The sequence below is a fragment of the Phocoena phocoena genome, chromosome 12 (genome assembly GCF_963924675.1).
Source record: "Phocoena phocoena chromosome 12, mPhoPho1.1, whole genome shotgun sequence".
Classification (NCBI taxonomy): domain Eukaryota; kingdom Metazoa; phylum Chordata; class Mammalia; order Artiodactyla; family Phocoenidae; genus Phocoena; species Phocoena phocoena.
The window spans coordinates 30,961,725-30,980,676 of record NC_089230.1 but is presented as its reverse complement, the minus strand read 5'-3'; the positions used below and the strand labels follow the sequence as shown (position 1 = coordinate 30,980,676).

Genomic DNA, 18,952 nt, shown 5'->3' with positions numbered 1-18,952 from the left:
CCACCACTATGTAGCAGGATCAAGTTCAGATTTAACAGATTCAAGTCCGTTCTCACCACAGCACACCCTGACTTCACTGAGTCACTGGTAGGGACACTGGCACCTGATTAGACTGAGGTGCTGGAGACCCACTATTGATGGCTTGTGGAGGCACTGCAGCTGGTTCCATCTTGCTAATGTGAGTGATGAATCGAAGACGAAGTTTTAAAGCTGGTTTTAAATTACAGATAATCTTCTCTACCTAGAAAATGGAAACACATTAAAAAGTATTTTAACCAGAGAACTTCAATTTCCAACCTTTAAAGAAGCAATTTACACATACCCTGAGACAATAAACTAGGGAGTGGAACAGGTGGATGAGATGTTTCTCTGCATGTTTTGTGTTTTAACAAAAGCAGATAAAACTCCTTCTCTCTTACATGAGAAAAAACATGTGTTGTCCCTCACACACACACACATATATGTATATATATGTGCGTCTATCTATGTATGCATACACTTACAAAAACATACTCATTTACCTAGCTAGCCAGTCGTCCCACTGACGGCAGCTAGTAGAGTTTACACTGGGAATTCTACATACCCACCAAGGGGATCATCCTTTTAAGATACCATCTTCACGTAAGGTGTTACGTAAGGGAAGCATAAAGCACGATTATATGTCGAAGTTCTTTGAATAACTTACGTTCATAACATTTATCTATGAAGCTAACTTTTTGGTTTTGATTTACACTTGGAATTCAAACTAAATAATATTAGATCTACTCTGACTTAAAAAACTTTAAAGAAATAAATACATCAAGCAGTTCCATAGCTTTCTTAGCTTTACTCAAATGTTTTTGGATCTTACTAGGAAAGATCAGCCCATTAATAATTCTTCCTTTTTGTATTCCCCTTGTGTCAAAGTTTCTTAGGCCCAAATATAGGGAATATGCTAACAAGAACATTTCTGAATTGGTTCCCACTTGACAAACCTGCTGAGGCATGAAGGAGGCAACACCCTCCCCACCCCATGTCGCCAGCTCCAAGGAATGAATCCCTCAGACTAGGAGTCATATGTTTACGTCTATCAATTTATGTTCCTTTCCCATTTTAGAGAGAAATAACATTGAAGTATGGAGGGGAGGTCACTTAATTCCACCTATCTGCCCTCTCTCCACCCTTCTAAAACAGCTGAGATCCTGGTTTCCACCGACAGGAAACTCAGTTATGATTTAAGGAGGACCCTTCCACTTTGAGACAGCTCTCCCAGGGAATGGCTCTTTATATGCTGAGTTACAACGTGCCTCCCTTTTAACTTCACCAGTTTGTGTACCTTTTAAAGTGACACAGAACAAATTTAATACCTATTCCAAATGGCAACACCCAAATAGTAAGAATACAATTAATTCCCCAGGACTTTAAAAATTCAAGTTAAGCACCCCCAGGTCCTTCAAATACCCTTCACTAGTTATTCTCCTGACCCTCCTGGTTTTAGTCTTCTCGTCATGCTGCGATTTGTCTCACATCCTCACAGTGTACCCTAATCACTGTGGGGAAAACTAGGCCCTGCTTCACTTATAACACAAGGCCTCTCTGATCTTTTCAGTAGCCATACCGTACTGTTTCTTCCTAATGAGTTTACTGTTAATAAACCCCCAGGTCTTTTTCAGATGTTTTGCTGCAAATATCAAGGGGAAAAGTGTGAGAAATTATAATAGGTATTTACTTTAACACTATGTCCAGAGTAATAGGCCACGTAGCCTAAAAAGGTCTATTAACCTTGTCCCCTTAAAAGAAAAAAATTAACCAAAAACCCCACTCACCCAAACAAAAAAGTCTATCCGCCATATATTTAAGTTTTCTAAACTAAATGTCATTAAAAAATAATTAAAGTGAACTTACTTGCTCTTTTACGCTGTCACCAGTAAACATGTACTTCATATGATACAGGAAGTCACAGATGGGATCCATGTAGTTTAAGTGGGTGCTACACTGGTCTACGTTCAGCAACATGTCATAAAATGCCACACCAATCTATTCAACAAACAGCATAGAACTACTTAAATGATAAGAAAATGGTTCAGTAACTCGGCTTGATGCAGCTGGACTCCATTACAAGACCAGCACAGAGGATAACACGTTTGTTGAGGAACTGTCACTATCAGACAGACCTCTGTGCACAGGGTAATATGACACTGCCTGCATTTATAATGGAATCCAGAGTGCTACAAACTGCCTCCTAACAGAGCTTACAGGCAACTTCTCTCTCTAATAGTATTCTCTTAAACTTAAGAGCTAGACAATCCCTTTTCTAGAAACGACCTCTCAATTTCTGGGGTATCTGCAATCTCGGGGAGGAGCCTTTATACTGGACCTTCTTAGTTCCATTTGGTGGCTCACACTTTAAGGGCCTACTCCTGGCTCATTTCCTTTTATCTATACTCTTGTTATAGGTGACTGACTTCAACCATCCCCATCATTTTAATGAATTCCTCTGTACTATAGAGAATGTTCTCAAATGCACTTCTCTGTCCTTAACTTTCTTTTCAACCTTGATGACAGATATTTTCCCCTGCATCTCCAGTTCAACACATCACACATCAAACTCGTTATAGGCATACTAAGTTATGGGGACACTAAGGCCTCAAAAATTGCTCTTAGGTCCCACTAAAATGATTTTCCTACTAATGGTAATGATATGCAGTTTGAAAAACACTGGGAAAGAAATCTTAATATATCTTTTAGAACTTAATCTTATCACAGAAAACCCAGATTTTATTCTACCTCTATCATACATCGAGTTCTCTCTTGCTGAAATCTTTGTAAAAATGGTCCCACGAGATGGTACACATAAAGCAACTGGAACTCAGTCTTCACTATAGGAAGAAGTACTTCAGTAAGAAACCTAAAATTTAAAAATAAAAATTTATTGTTACTTGAAATCAGTTGAATTGTTTGAACTTTGTTAATACAGCCTACCCGAGTATTTGCAAAATTTGTAATCTTCTTAAAAACGTTTCCTTTAATTTTGGTAACATTTTAAATTAATCTCACATCTCTCACTGGCTCTTATTTTCATTTGATTATTGAAATAAATTACTTCAGATTTAGAAGTCATTCCTAATAGTAAAATTACTGAATGACAGAATGCGAATTATTTGAAATAAAAAGAGAATAACCAACCTAATATAAAGGCCATTCTCAAGAAATGTGAATCTAATTAATACCAATTATACAGTCAAAAAAAAAATCAGCAGATAGCCTAATATTAGTTATGTAGTTCAAAAGCCAACTTTTGGGATATATTCTGGAAAAAGAATGCATTTGACTAAGCCTCCCAAAATGGTAATGGAAAACAAGATACCAGATTGTTACTTGTATATACAAATTAATTTCATTCAAACAATTCTGAAATAAAGGAGGCTTCCTGATACCTAGAATCTACTTAAGACTTCTACTTCTAAGTTGTTCTGTTGAATGAGATATATACCTCATGCATAAATGAGATTATAAAACAAAAACAAAATGATAAATCAAATGTCTTTAAGAAATCGTAATACCTACTTGGGAATGAGAGAAAGTTGCCCGATGCTAGAATGGTGCCACACCGCATGTGCCAGAGCTAACGTGTAGCTGCAGCTCATCTCAGAGTAGGACTGATGACAAGCAGTGAAATCAAAGAGGCGGAAAGGATAGCCGACCCACTCTGTCTCAGACGTCAGGCTGGGACTGCTGATAACACTCACAATTCGATCATGAAGGACGATCCAATACGGCTCCTTTAAAACCAGGAGAAAGCCTCGTGAAAAATAGCATTTATCCAGTATTCCACCCCATATCCAGTATTCTACTCCAAAGCTTAAAATAATAGCACTTTCTCATGTCCAGTTCATTTAGTATCTGATATTTACTACATGGTAAATTGACTTTGCCTAGTTTATTATACAGATAACACTGGTACACATTTATAGTTCATAACTATGTGTGTGTGTATATATATATTTTGGAGGGAGTGTAAGGAAAAAGTGATTCATAAAGGTGCATAAAAAACAAGTGTGGAAAGCTCAGGTTTAGACAATATTACTGACATTCAAAGATGTTAGACAACTGTGTGGTGCTGACTAGACACGTGTGGCGGTCACAGAAGGGAGACTTCACATGGGCGGAGAACTCATGGAAGACTTCACTGAAGAAGCAAGCCCTAAGCCAGCAGAGAATGAGTAAGCTTTAGAGAAGGTGACGGAAGGAATAAGGTTCTGATATATTCCCTTACATGGCAGAAGTACCTGAAACATGTCTCAACAAGCATTATTGCAGGAGCAAAGGCTCTAGATACATAACACGTTATGGGGGTTGAAAGTAGATCAGATTTTAATGGGAAAACTAAGGCTGGATAGGTAAGGTGGGACCAGAGATGCAGGGACCCATAAGTCAGGTAGATTTATTTAGATTTGATGCAAAATGCAAACAAAATAGTCACTGTAGATTTCTGAAGCAATAACAACGTGAAAGCTTAAAAAATATGAAACATTTCATTAACTGCATGACGAGCTTATACAAATCACAATGATTAACTCACTGGTAGGGCAGTGATGATCAATCCAATTGCATTCATCCATGCTGTAATGTTCTCTCTTGGCACTAAAGGCTGACTATTAGTGGGGGAAAAAGAATAAAAGAGTGAAATTATAAAAGTGACAATGGATCTTATTTTGAGAACATATATCATTTGGGGGGTGACAACTGACCTATTTCAATAAAACTACAATGGATGTTTAGCGAGTAAAAATATAAACAAAAGCTAAATAAGGTTTTTCTTCTTTTTTTGCTTGTCTCCTTTAACAATGGCTGCTAAGCTAAAAGACTATTTCACTTATGTATACTTCTTCTCCAATCATTATCCCCTACTTTACATTGGTCTTTAAGAAGGGAATCTTGAAAGACTATCTTTAGTGAGAAGTTAACATTATTCCTAAATTAAACGTCAAACAGCTAATAAAGAGTAGAAGTGGGAACAAACCCAGGTCTTCTGACCCTGTTCAGGGCTCATTCCATTTCATCTATATTACAAAGACAAGATCTGGATCCAAAAGACAGTCACTATTCAACGTGCATTGGCCTTGGGACAACAGGTTTGTCAAACAGCTCCAAATAAAATATCATTCTCTACAAATAAACAATGAATCTTATTGCAGGAAACAGGATACACACCTTTTCAGGACAACATTTAGAAGAGCATTTCCAACATCTTGGCCTGAAACAGCCAAGGCCATGAGCTCCACACAAGTAACATGCAGTGCGTGGGCAGCGGGGTTGGGAAACTCATTGAATCTCCAGTCACAGTTTGGGAATGGACCAGGAGATTTGCCAGCCATTGGTGCAGATGATTAAAGCAATAACTATTTGATTATTTTGAGATTAAAGGCTCACATGTGTATAATGCTTTACAGTTTTCAAATGTTTCACATGTAAACATCTCATTCGATTACCAATTCATCTGATTATGAGGTCTCAAGAAGTGATTTATTGGAGAGCTTGAGAGGCAAACAATACAAACCAAATACAAATAAATTTAACATGACCGAAGTGTACTGATAGCAACCATGTGGTCAACCACAGGTATAAACAATTGGTGTCATATAAGTGGGCTCTTGTAATTGTGACATGATAGCTATAGATGCAACCAAGGTATCTGTAGGCTTTATCAACCTATTTTCTTTTAATAGTTATAGGAAAGTTAACAAGAACATTACTTTCTCATGAGTAATTCTTTTACTTCAGGAAATAATTCCTTGCATACGAAAAGAAATCATGCCCATTTATGTAAAATTGCTCTATCTAGTAAATAGTGGCATGAGGTATAGACATATTAAGCACAGTGTGCTAATAATTTAAAACAACATAAACGTGAAGAAATAAAAATACCAATATGGAATCTCTTTCACTAAAAAAAAAAAATAAGGTTTTATTGTTATCTATTAATGTTTTAAAAAACATTCAGGGATTTATTTAAAGCAACAAAATTCTATGTTCTCCAGTGGCAAACAAGATGTATGTTCTATAACACATAGTACATTTATTTAGGAATAGGATTTTTTTTCTTGAAAACAGATCTCTTCTCAAGGTCTTTTTTGAAATATAAATTTTAATGGAGTAAATTTCTGCCTATCTGGCATAATGCTGCTAATTTAAGATTTCAAAACCTTCAAAACATTTCAAATAAAATGATCTTAAAAAATTGAAATCTTAGAATATATCAAAATCTTGGAATATTTAAAGACAATATATGTTCACACAAATCAACATATAGTTATTTCTGAAGAGTCTGGAAAAATCACAGTAAAAAGGATATTATCTACTAGTCTGCCAATCAATTTGCAATAGTAGGAGTCATCTGGGACCCAGGGATTGTCTTCTCGTGCATTCATAGCGCATTTCAGGTAAGTGTCACTTAGACACCAGCCCTGTGGTCGATTATCCTTGAGTGACCCAATGATTGCATGGACAAGTTTCCGTTTGAGACTTTCGCGATTTCTCAGGTGCATTTCATAATAGTGCAGAGTGTTATACAAATAGGTCACTGGACGATCTGCCAAATAGAAAACAGATCATTACAATGTTACCTGGTTACTGACAACTGTGAAAAACTAATCCTCATTTTCAAGATTACCAAAAAACAGCTCAGAAGGTTATAAAACTATTTCACATGTTGGGCAATTGCATACAATGAATATTTTTATTCTAGGACAACGCAGAAGGCTTCTAACAATATACACAGCTTCTACTGAAGGATATTCATCACATTCTGACACAGCAATTCCAGTCCTGGAAATTTATCCTGCAAAAATGACTAATGTATAAGCAATGTTGCTGCAGCCCTGTTTATACTAGCAAAAGATTAGAACAGTGTAAATGGTGAAAAACAGGGGACTGGTTAGGTCAATGATGGCATCTATGAAGCAGCTTTGTACGTACTGATACAAAATAATCAACCCTAATACATTATAAAGGTTAAAAAAAATAAGGTGCAGAACAATGTGTATATTACATAATATGTGTGAAAAAAAATAAACTACCAACGCCAGAGTATTTAAGGTAGGATACACAAGAAACCGGTAATAGTGATTGCCAACAGGGAAAGAAACTGCCTAGCTGGAGGACAGGGATGGGACTAACTACTTTTCACTGCATCATGTGCATACATTACCCAGTACAGAAGAAAAGCATTTTTTTTTTTTTTTTTTTTTTTTGGTGGTAGGCGGGCCTCTCACTCTTGTGGCCTCTCCCGTTGTGGAGCACAGGCTCCGGACGCACAGGCTCAGCGGCCGTGGCTCACGGGCCCAGCCACTCCGCGGCATGTGGGATCTTCCCAGACCGGGGCACGAACCCGTGTCCCCTGCATCGGCAGGCAGACTCTCAACCACTGCACCACCAGGGAAGCCCCAAGAAAAGCATTTTTAAAGGAATGCTCCCTTGAACTTCATACCTACTCTGCAGTGCTAAAACGCAATTCAGACTTCTGCTTTGAAGGGAGACATCTCAGATCAAGGACTAAGCAAAACTGCCCCCAGATAAATACGCCCTGTCCCCACAGTGGCTGCTCCAGGACTTCTGTGCTCTGTCACTGACCTCACCAAGCTCCAGTTACCAGGCTCAAAACTTTAGAGTTGTCCCCGATTTCTTTCTTTTGATATTTTCCCCATAACTGGTCAATCAAGCCCAATTCCTACTTCCTTGGCTATCTGACCCTTCTTTCTCATTTTCAATGCCACCATACTTGTTTAGGTGCTAATCATACACCCGAACGTCTTGACGTAAGTCTTTGAAATGGCTTCCTCCTTCCAAGACATGCTGTGGCTAGAACTGGACTCACCTTCCTAAAAGAATGCTTTCCATACCATGACTTTACTCAGTAACTTCTAGTTAACTCTTGAATATCTGCAGGTTATAAAATCCCAACTTCTCAGCCTGGCATTTATGGTGATCTACCACCAGGTACAATTTAGCCCATTGTTTTCAAAATGCCTTGTTTTTTTAACACCTCCATGATTTTTCCAAAGGATTCTTTCTGCTTATCATGCTCTCTTCTCCTTTCTCTTTATACAAATCACATACATCATAGTTCAAACACTATCCATCCAAGAAGCCTGCCAAGATCTGTTTAGCTCATAGTAACATTAGTCTGTTCTGAACTCATACTTCCCTCCTATACTGATTTGGTAATTAATCACACAATATATAAAATAAGGGATCTCTAGTATATTACTTTTTTTTGGGCTATGATTTAACTATTGATATTTTTATGTTTTCTATTTTATACTTCATGGCATCATCACATAGCACTGCCCCTCAAAAACATTTTTATTAAAAATTATTAAAATAAAACCTTTAGAACTACTATTACCCAAATGGTCATGCCCAGCTTAGTTTTGTCTACAGAGCTATTAGATGGAATTAAAATTTGAAAAAGCTCACCATGAAATTTATATAAGCCTCCCAGGTGATCTAGTAGAGTCTCCAATGACTTGGATACTGGGAGCAACTCTAAAAATCTGTGGATTACTATATCAAATACTGGAAGGAAACGGAGACACACATTTCCAAAATAGATGGGTAGATACGGAGACTGGATCGGCACCGGAGGATCGACCTGCTCTGCCAGGCCCTCAAAATAGAGCTTCTCCGGGTATTTCTGTGGAAGTGAGGAAATGGTAAATGTTTATGGGATCTTTTGTAATTTTCTTAAAAAAGGAGCTAAATAAACCTGTCATTTTTCGAAGAGTATGAAACTGTGTTTGTTCCTGCAATGCAATGAAATCTAGAGTCCTTTACTCACCCAAAATCTCTATTATCCCAAAGATATACCAAAAGAGATTTACATATGAAAGGATTGGTAATAACTCTTTTCATTTTGTATTGTAAGTACCCATGTCTCCTAAAACTGTAGTTTCAATTTATTCTTAACATTAGAGATACTCTAGAACCTTGAGAAAGTTTAGGGAGCTAATTCACTTCTATACAGACCAGAGAGAAAAGAGCAGAGCTGCAGAGAAAACAGACAAGTCAATTAGCCAAATACCTAAAGTTTGGCCTTAAAAGAGATGAACTGAAGCACTAATTTTAATTAGTACCTTGTGATAATTCATGTGCTTGGTGTGCCAGTCATTCTGCAGCCAGTGCTCTGGGGAATTTTCCTTCACAAAGTCACTTACTCGATTTCTAAAATCATTTGGTTTGAGCAACAGCAACTGAATTATGAAATAACAAACCTGGGCTTCATTCCCTTCATGACTACGCATGGCCTTTGGAGAAGAACAGAAAAATTAAATGAAAATGCCCAACCTGTGCAAAAGCATGGCTCTAGAGTCTAAATTTGAAAACAGTAAAACTCACGATTATTAGAATTTCATTATATGTCTAGTCTACCCCAAAACAACTGTTCGGCATTCCTCCAACATCTGACCCTTTCTTGCCTATTTTTGGCTCTCACCTAGAATGTCCATCTTTATTTTTTGAAATTTAACCTACCTTTTAAGATCCACCACCTAGGTAGATGTAATCTCTCATTGTTGCCTGGCAATATTTTCCCTACACCTCTAACTTATCCTTTTATTTTACTGATTTATAGACTTACCTTATTTCCCTTACTAGACTATAACCATCTTTATACCTATGCTCTACAGCTAAGAGGTAAATGTTAACCACTTAAGCTCCCTAAATATCACCACTATAGTATTAAAAAAAATGTAGCACTGTCCAGCCTGGTTCAGTGATTTTTCTTAAAATTTGGCCTGAAATAGACATCAAAATCAGGAGAAAAAACTGCTTGGGGAATACTGGGTGGCTATAAGAAACACTCAGTTATGACTATGGCTACCAAAGTGTACAGAAATGGTTATAAGTACTGAAAAAAGATTCAGTGACTTTTTACTACTTCCTGCCTCTAGTAGGAGCCTTTGAGAATCAACTCAGGGCATTACAAGGCCAGGACCACATCCGTCTTATTTACTTCTATACCTTCTGTGCATACAACACAGTAGATATTCAGTACATGCTTACTGAATGAATGAAGAAATTGGGGAATCTCTAGTTCCTTAGGGAATTGATAGCAATACTTGTTCTATAGTATAAATTTATTAAATCCTTAGAAACAACACAGAACAGATCAGCACAAGATCCATTAGCCATACACATCGATCCAAAAGAGAATGGGACTGCTTAGAAATCTGTTCTTAAGTAAATGTATTCTTACCAGGCAGAGAATTAATCTGTCCAATGTAACAATGTTGTACTTCCATACCATGTCATTAAGAATTTCAATGCATTTGTTGAGTTGCTGACCCCCAGCTGATGTAGAGAACTCATATACCAGGAAATCTGCAAATGTTCTCACATGGACTACCAAGGCCCTAGCTCCAATTCTCTCTAACACTCTGGAAAGCAGAGAGTAAAAAATAAATTGCATTGCTGTAGGGTATAATGGATTGCCAAATGGAATGCAGATCTAGGTTTCTGGCTTACCTATAGCCAATCTGATTAATATGATCTGTTTCCAGGAGCATTTTCCAGAGAAGACAAAGGAAGAGAGGAGGAGAGCGCTGTGCAGAAAAGTGGGTAATGATGTCATTTTCATTCGTCATTGACTTCCACTTCCTATACTCCTCCTCCACGTTTTTTTTCAGATTAAAACGGCTTTCCTGAGGTACATTATTTTGTTTAAAGAATGCCTACAAGGAAGAACAGAAGTTTATTTCAATGGTTGTAGTAAAAAGGGCTATGGCTACAGAGTCAAGAAACCAGCTCCAGCCTTGACTCTAACACTAATAAATTCCAGGTGACCTCAAGCAGCTCAGTAATCAAGGCCTGAATTTCTATACTGGGAAAATACAGAGGCTTGACTGGATTATCTGTTAAGATTTCTTTCCTAGATTTTCTAAACAGAAATTCCAAGCAAGCCTGAATTTCAAACTTTCTTCAATCATCTGTTGATACTTCTGCTCATCTTTGGGAAAAAAAAATGGAAAAGAAAAAGAAATGTAAGTACTCTTTGGTTACATATTTTAGTATATTTATAAGGAAAATCATTACACTAGCCGAGTGATTCTCAGAGTATGGTCCCCAGACCATCCGTATCAGTGTTACCTGGGACCTGTAAGAAACGCAAATTCTCAGGCCTTATCCCAGACCTACTGAATCAGAAGCTCCGCAGCTGGGGTCCAGCAATCTTTAGCTAAACAAGCCCTCCAGGTGATTCTGATAAGTTTGAAAAGACCCACTGTTCCAGCCCTATTAGAAGTTACAGAAAACAGATGTTCATTATGCCTAAAATTTTCTCTGCAAAGTGGAAGACAGATGAGGTTTTCCTTTCTCCATATTACAAAAGCCAAGTTTATAGTTTTTCTCTTTGTGATTTTAAAAAATCAGTCCGTTTTTCTCTTTGTGATTTTAAAAAATCAGTCAAATGTACATGATGTGTATTCCGTGAAGCTCCATTACACTGCATTTCTCCCCATTGCTGTTCTATGAGAAAGAATTTTTCAGTTAATGTGTTAAATCTCACAAGATTCTAAAACTGTTCACTAGTAAGATGAAGCCATAACAATTAAATTTTTAGAAACATATCCAGTCCTATAATAAGACAAGGAAAAACTCAAGAGATTTTGGAAGTAATAGCAAGGATTTACAAAAAAAAGAAATAAAAGCTAATTTTCTCTGGGTATCATCAAAACTCTCTAGAATAACACAGTAAATGGGAAGAATGATTTCATATACTGTATATTCAATATATAATTCAAGATGAAATTACCTGCAGTGGGCCTGGAAAACAACTAAGAGTGTGTGAAGCCCAATTATGAGGAGTAAAACTCATGATGGTCTGAAGGATGTCTTTACACCAAGTTCCCTGAATTGAATCAGAGCCTGTAAAAAAATCTAAACACAAGCAAACAGATGTAACCCAGATATAAAAGATCATGGCCACAATTCATAAATGATTTCACAGAAAAGTCACAAGTATGTACACTCAGAGAATTTCACTGCAGTGCATTCACTACTTAACTAGTAATCACATCGGTAAATGTGAACATAACTAGTGAAAAGAAGACAAAAGACATTTGGTATCTTTTTTTTTTTTAAATTACGGAGCACCAATGATAAAAGATTGGTAGAGGCCCATCACGACTGCTCATTTAGTTCACTCTGACAATGAGGTATTAGCACTTTACTGAGCCAAGGAAATAGAATTAATAAAGTACCACATATCTTTTCTGGTGGTTGAAACAGCTATAGACTATAACTCTCTAAACCAAAGAGGTTTATTTATGTAAAATAAGAAAGTTTACACAAAGGTATTTGAGGTTGCTAAATTCAATAACTGTTTCTTTGAAATAGCCATTCTCAAAGTGTGGTCTGTAGACTCTGTGGGTCCCCAATATCCTTTCAAGGATTCGATGAGGTCAATGCTATTGAAATAATACTACTACTAAGATATCATTGGCCATTTTACTGTGTTGAAATGTGCACTGATGGCACAAAAGCAATGGTGGGTAACACTGCTGGCCCTCAGAACAAATCAAACAGTGGCACCAAACAATACTAACAGCCACTGTAATCTTCACCACAAAACACTCTTAGGAGGGAAAAAAAAAAAGTGCCATTTCACTTAAGAATATCCTTTTTTTTTTTTTTTGGGGATTCTTTTTTTTATTTTTTTATTTTTTTTTAAACATCTTTATTGGGTATAATTGCTTTACAATGGTGTGTTAGTTTCTGCTTTATAACAAGAATATCCTTGATAAAGTAGTAAAAAAGATTGTATCTCAGCCCTTAAGTACATCTATTTGTAATATTCTGTGTGATAAAATGGAAGTACGCATAAGGTGTTCCACCTACACACCAAAGTATGATGGGTGTCTTGAGGAAAAATACTTGTGCGATTGAGTACTGGGTCAAATTAGTTCTTTTTTTCAATGGAATTCCAATTTTACTTGAAAGAACATATAGTTTTCTGGATTTGGGCGTTAGGCAGACATCTTGAAAATTAACAAAGGGAGTCTGTCACTTCAAGAAGAACAAATGACTGCATCTTTTACCAATGATAAAATTTGACCTTTCAAGTGAAAATTAGAATTTTGGAAAACTTATATACACTACCACAAGCCTAATAGTTTTCCAAAACTTAAAGAATTTTTCTAATGAAATCTGTAGTGAGATTAAAAAATGTAATTTTCTTATACTACATAATGAAATGTGTCAACATTTACAAGCTCTATCTACAGAACTCAGTAAACCAATGTTTTCTAAAAAAACAATTCATGAATTTACAAAATATGCATGAACACAAAATCCATTAAATGTACAAAATAGACCAGTGGGTTATAAGGTAACAGAGTACAAAGAGTTCACTGATAGGACTTTGTACTCCATTTAAGAAACTATCAATTTTTCAATTTTGTGTGACATCAAACAATATTCATAATTAGCTGAAAATGCTATTAAAATACTCTTCCCCTTTCCATCACCTACCTGTGTGAGGCCATTTCCTTTTTACTTACTTCTACAAAAATAACACTTGCAATAGATGAGATGTAGAAGCAAATAAGAGAATCCAGCAATGTTCCTTTACATCAGACATTAAAGAAAGATGCAAAGGGCTTCCCTGGTGGCACACTGGTTAAGCATCTGCCTGCCAACGCAGGGGACACGGGTTTGAGGCCTGGTCTGGAAGGATCCCACATGCCAGAGAGCAACTAAGCCCGTGTGCCACAACTACTGAGCCTGTGCTCTAGAACCCACGAGCCACAACTACTGAGCCCACATGCCACTACTACTGAAGCCCGGTGCGCCTGGAGTCTGCTCCACAACGGGAGGCCACCACAATGAGGGCCGCGCACTGCAACGAAGAGTAGCCCCTGCTCACCACAACTAGAGAAAGCCCGCGCACAGCAACAAAGACCCAATGCAGCCAAAAATAAACAAACAAACAAATAAATAAAAGCAGCTCTACAAAAAAAAAAAAAGGAAGATGCAAAACATGTTAAACAATGGTACTTCTCACTAAAGTTTTGTTTTGGAGACGACAGGGTTTATTTTTCATAAAAATTACATCATGTATGTTAACATGCAATAGGTTTATTACTGTTATTTTAAAATAAATCAAATAGTTAAAAAACTCCTACTTTAATATCTGACAAAGTAAATATCATATATGTAATCCATATCACAGAAAATCTTTGGGAATTTCAATTATTATTATTATTTTTTAAGAGTATAAAGTGGTTCTGAGACCAAAAAGCTCAGGAACCAAAAAGAGACCAAAAAGAGACCAAAAAGCTCAGGACTTTCAAATGATGTTAGATGACCAAAAACTGATGTTCAACCTAGTTAAAATGGTACTACACAGAGAAGAATTTACATTAATTACTGAAATGGTGAAGATATCAAAACAACAACTGGTTTTTTGGAAACAAGTGAGAAGAATCTTTTCAGTAGGTTACCCTCCCCCCTGCCCCTTAGTAGTCAGGAGGGACACAGCACACTCTGACTCATCGGTGTCTGTTGGTAGTGGCTGCATATTCACTGTACCTGTTACGTGAGTTGCTCTAGCTAAGGTCAATATCAAGGCGCGGTTCAGTTCTTCAGATTCCGCTGAAAGCACCGTTTTGGGATCGCTAAGGAAGCGTGTAAACTGTGGCTGTACCTCCGAGCTACCTAATGCTGTTATAAGCCTGAGTGCAGTGCTCTCAACACTGAAAAGTGGGAGAACAAAAACAATCATTAAAAGATTAAGCTGCAGATAAAAATCTCAGAACTATAGAATTAAATCTAATTCTAGGTTAATCACAACGGGAAAACTTGCAAACTATAAATTTCCCTTCTTTGGTTAAAAACAAACAGACAAATGAACTCGTCTTTTGTGTGGGAATGAGCTTTCCTTAATTTGTTTTAAAAGCCCGAGGTGCCAAATTTTACAGCAAAAACCAACTGACATTTTTACACATTTGAAAAAGATAGCTTGTAGCCCGCAGGACTAAAAAATTTCACCTGGATGCACAGCATTTGAAAAAGTACAGCTTTTAAAATTTGAAATGTATTTTCACTTAGAGAAAATCAAAATGACGTGATACTTTAACCATAATCTGAAGTATAGTTGAATCCAGTATTCTAAAGGGCTAAGCTAGAATACAATGTCAAAGGTCTTGGAAGTACTTGTTCTCAGTCCAAAGATCCCTAGGCAATAATTCAACTATCTTACTAGGTTTCTATTTAAAAAGCTGGACTCTACTTCTTCTATACTGGAAATAAAACACTCCAGAAGCCCTGGGGTTTTATGACAGTGAATAAAAATACTGTAAGGTAATGGATTAAGTTCCCCATCTCCAACAAAGTTTCTAATAAATCCAAGGAAAGACAGTCTCCAATGAGCTCACCAGAGATGGAGCTGGTTCTGGTTTGTTTGTGCAACTGCAGCCAAAGTATGAAGATGACTCAGGAGCTGAACTCTGTAATGAGGCTGAATGTGGTGCATCCGGTAGCTGAACATCTCAAGAAGCGTGTGCAAGATCCCCCAGGCATGAGACTTGAAAACAGTTGGCAAAAGCTGACCTTGAGGAACAAGACAGTTTAAGGCACCAATCAGTAAAAGCTATGTATTAAAAGATACCTGAAGAAAAGTCACACTGAATAAAATCCATGCAAAGATTCTGATCATGAACACACACACATACAAACATACAGATACACATGCACACATAGATACTCATATATTTTCCAAATTTTCTCCATAATTTGTACTTTAATGTTAAGGAAGAAAATCCAGATCCTTATTTTTGGGTTGGCCAAAAAGTTCGTTCGAGTTTTTCTGTTACAAAATGACCTTTCTGGCCAACCCAACAATACCAACTTTGCTTTTTTTTTTTCCTGGAATTTGACAAATGATACTCAAGTTCATCTGGAAAGGTAAAATAAGAGCGAGGATATGGAAAAAAATTACTCTAACCTTCCTCACTTCTTTATTTTTATTTAGTTATCTTTTAAATTACTTTCATAACGTTACTGTTCCCAACCTTTTGAAGCTTGAGGATCACTTTCTAATACACAAATTGCATCACACCCCCTCCTCCCTGCTAACAAAGTGTAATGTGACTTTCAATTATCTGGAAAAAAGAGTAACCATGGTTAAAATGATACTGTATTAATAAAAAGTTAAAATTACCTCAAATCAGAAAAACACTTCCATATTAGAAAATATCTATTATTTAGAACTGCATAACAACCAACAGACATCGTACAATGTGTTCTGCAATGCAGGAACACCCCCTGCCTATTGCTGCCCCGGGCAAACCAGAAAGAGAGGCAAATGGGACCGCTGGTTTTTATATGAGTACAGGCATCATGTCTGTCCTGCTCACTGCATCCCAAGCACCTAGCATAATTACATGCCCCCCTTTCTTAACCATAACTTTACTTTAAAACATGCATCCCACTCCCTTGACCCTCTGTGAGGGTCTATCCCTCTTTTTTGTTTTATTTTTCTCTGTAAGGTTTATCACCTGACATATTCCATATTTCGATTATTTACATTTTTTGTCTGTCTTCCTCATTTAGCAGGTAATCTCTACGATGGCAGTGATTTCTGTACACTGCTATATCCCTAGCAACTAGAGAAGTATACGTTGAATGAATGGAAGCGTTAATGGTTAAAAACACCAGAAAGTCCTGTCTTACTGATAAATCCTTTGATGCCCAAAGACTCTATTTCCATATAGACCAATAAACGGCTGTACGTTTCCACTAGGGCTGGAGCCAAGGCCACACTGGACTTTGCATGAGCAAGTTTTATCACTCTGGTAGCAATGCTGTGGATAAGGCTGAGGAGAAACAACATATTAAAATAAAAGTAAACATTCATTATTTTTGACATAAACACAGGAATTATTCTACTTATAGAGAACTTGGTATAAATCTGAACTTAAACATATAAAATGAATCAGCTCTGTTTTAATCATTTAGGTTGTACAGAACACATGGTAGTGATGCACTGTACAACCTGAGACTGATTCTGGTTTCCACGCTGCTTTCAACGTGCCTCAGGATCTCTGCTCACGGAAAAGCAAAATTTGGGTATAACTCATGTACCCAACTCAAAACTTGGGTACATGCTTGAATGGTTTTAGGCTGTTTCTTTTTCAAATATGTAACTAAAACCATTTAAGAAATTAACTTTTGTTACAGAATTACTTAACAAATCACTGGTAAGACCCAAATGTTAGGTACTAAAGGGACTTTCCTCAATTTCGTCACATATGCCAGTAAAGCGCTTGTATAATTCTAGCACAATGTTAACCATTTGAAAAAGAGCATGTTTTTTCTAGAACCAATGACCCCCCCACCTGGAGGTCCACACATACATTCTCTTTGACCTAGGCAGTGTTTGAAGTTTGAGCCAACACTTAATGGTTGAGAGTCTAGAAATAAAAGCCCTTTCCAAAAAACCCAAGAACTAGATACACTAATGTTCATCCTTACACTGCAGAAATTAGCACAAGTGGCAGCACTGTTAAGTTGAGCCCCTCCCGCTCCAGTCAGCCTCAACCCCTCTATACACACAGGCTTCCGTGCACACTATTACCTGACTCGCCTTCATGCAGCCCCAGGCAGGCATCACTCACTTACATTATCAGCTTGGCTCCTATGGGCACTTGAGGTTCTAGAATCACACCCAACACAGCCCTTTCTGTCTTTTAGAAACCATATATGTCAATTCTAAAAGCACTCTTATGTATAGTCAACATAGGAAAGATATTACAGTTTTTGCATCCCTGGACTCAGCAATTCTACTTCCAGCAAATTATTTAATAAAAATGCATTATGGATAGGTGCAAAGACAGCCAGAAAGGTGCAAAGACAGCCAGGAAGGTGCAAAGATAGCCAGAAAGATAATCTTCATAGCCATCTTTATAACACTGAGACACTGCAATCTCAGTATCCAACTACGTGGAACTGACTAAAGAATCACACATAGACACACAAAAGACTTCTTTGTAGCAATTAAAACAGATGTTCCTGAAGAGCACTAGATCTAAAAACATGTTTAATTAAAAAAAAAAAACACCAAAAAACAGGTGTGTAATAGATTATATGAGAAAAAGGTGGTTATAAAATAGTACTGTAGTTAAGAACACATTTTGAAAAAACAAAAATACCCCCATAAATTCATATATTTAAACATAGAAAAAAGACTCAATACATATATATAAATATAATTTTACTATGCTTATTTCTTATGGAGGGATTATAGCAATTATTTTCATTTTCTTTGGGTTTATTTGTATATTCTAGAATTCCTATAATAAACAATACCATTTTTGTAATAAAATAAACCTAAAGGTTTTTAAAAATATACCTGGCCATAAAATATACACACATAATCATGAAATCAAGTCTGCTGCACTGACATCAATTCCCTGGCATAGGACGAAATAAATAAAAAAGAACATACCTCATCTTGGCATGAACTGTCAGTGAATCCAGGAGGTTCATTGGTAAGGGAGTAATAGATCCTGAAGCCAAACAGCTCGTTCCAGGAAGAGGTATCCTCATAATTCCATTTCCATAAATAGTTTCTACCAGAGCTCCCATGGGTAATGTAAAACATTCTGAATTTGTAGAGTATGCATTACACAGCAGGGCGATCTTATAGTCATTCATCTGTAAACTTTTATTTCTAAGACTCTGCTGTAGGAACCTAAAATTTCAAGTTCCATTCAACAGAAAAAAAATGCAAATAATTTCTAGAAAGGTAATTTGCATTTCTAAAAAAGCTTAATTTCATGCAACTATATATTTATTCCTATAGGTATTATAGTTTCTGCCCAAAACACAGTGTTAACACATATAAAAGACTGAGAAGCATTTCAGAAAGAATGTAATTATAAGTGAACACTGAATGGTTGTTAAGTATGTACTATAT

At 36.8% G+C, this 18,952-nt stretch overlaps 1 protein-coding gene across 7 annotated transcripts in view; it reads right to left on the bottom strand.

The window, feature by feature from the left end:
• Positions 1 to 73: 73 nt before the first annotated feature.
• MED23 (mediator complex subunit 23) overlaps positions 74 to 18,952 on the bottom strand; it is a 41,424-nt gene continuing 22,545 nt past the window's right edge. For 4 of the 7 annotated variants that reach the window (XM_065888522.1, XM_065888523.1, XM_065888526.1 and 1 more), the window contains 16 exons: positions 18,482 to 18,727; positions 16,708 to 16,850; positions 15,411 to 15,585; positions 14,566 to 14,729; positions 11,789 to 11,913; positions 10,504 to 10,709; positions 10,235 to 10,415; positions 9,114 to 9,284; positions 8,458 to 8,674; positions 6,335 to 6,571; positions 5,194 to 5,359; positions 4,562 to 4,634; positions 3,547 to 3,761; positions 2,767 to 2,887; positions 1,885 to 2,016; positions 74 to 241 (listed from right to left, as the gene is read on the bottom strand). In XM_065888522.1, the coding sequence (XP_065744594.1) occupies positions 74 to 241; positions 1,885 to 2,016; positions 2,767 to 2,887; positions 3,547 to 3,761; positions 4,562 to 4,634; positions 5,194 to 5,359; positions 6,335 to 6,571; positions 8,458 to 8,674; positions 9,114 to 9,284; positions 10,235 to 10,415; positions 10,504 to 10,709; positions 11,789 to 11,913; positions 14,566 to 14,729; positions 15,411 to 15,585; positions 16,708 to 16,850; positions 18,482 to 18,727 (2,740 nt within the window). The remainder of the gene's footprint in view (positions 242 to 1,884; positions 2,017 to 2,766; positions 2,888 to 3,546; positions 3,762 to 4,561; positions 4,635 to 5,193; positions 5,360 to 6,334; positions 6,572 to 8,457; positions 8,675 to 9,113; positions 9,285 to 10,234; positions 10,416 to 10,503; positions 10,710 to 11,788; positions 11,914 to 14,565; positions 14,730 to 15,410; positions 15,586 to 16,707; positions 16,851 to 18,481; positions 18,728 to 18,952) is intronic. The other 3 variants (XM_065888524.1, XM_065888527.1, XM_065888529.1) reach the window with 3 other exon arrangements.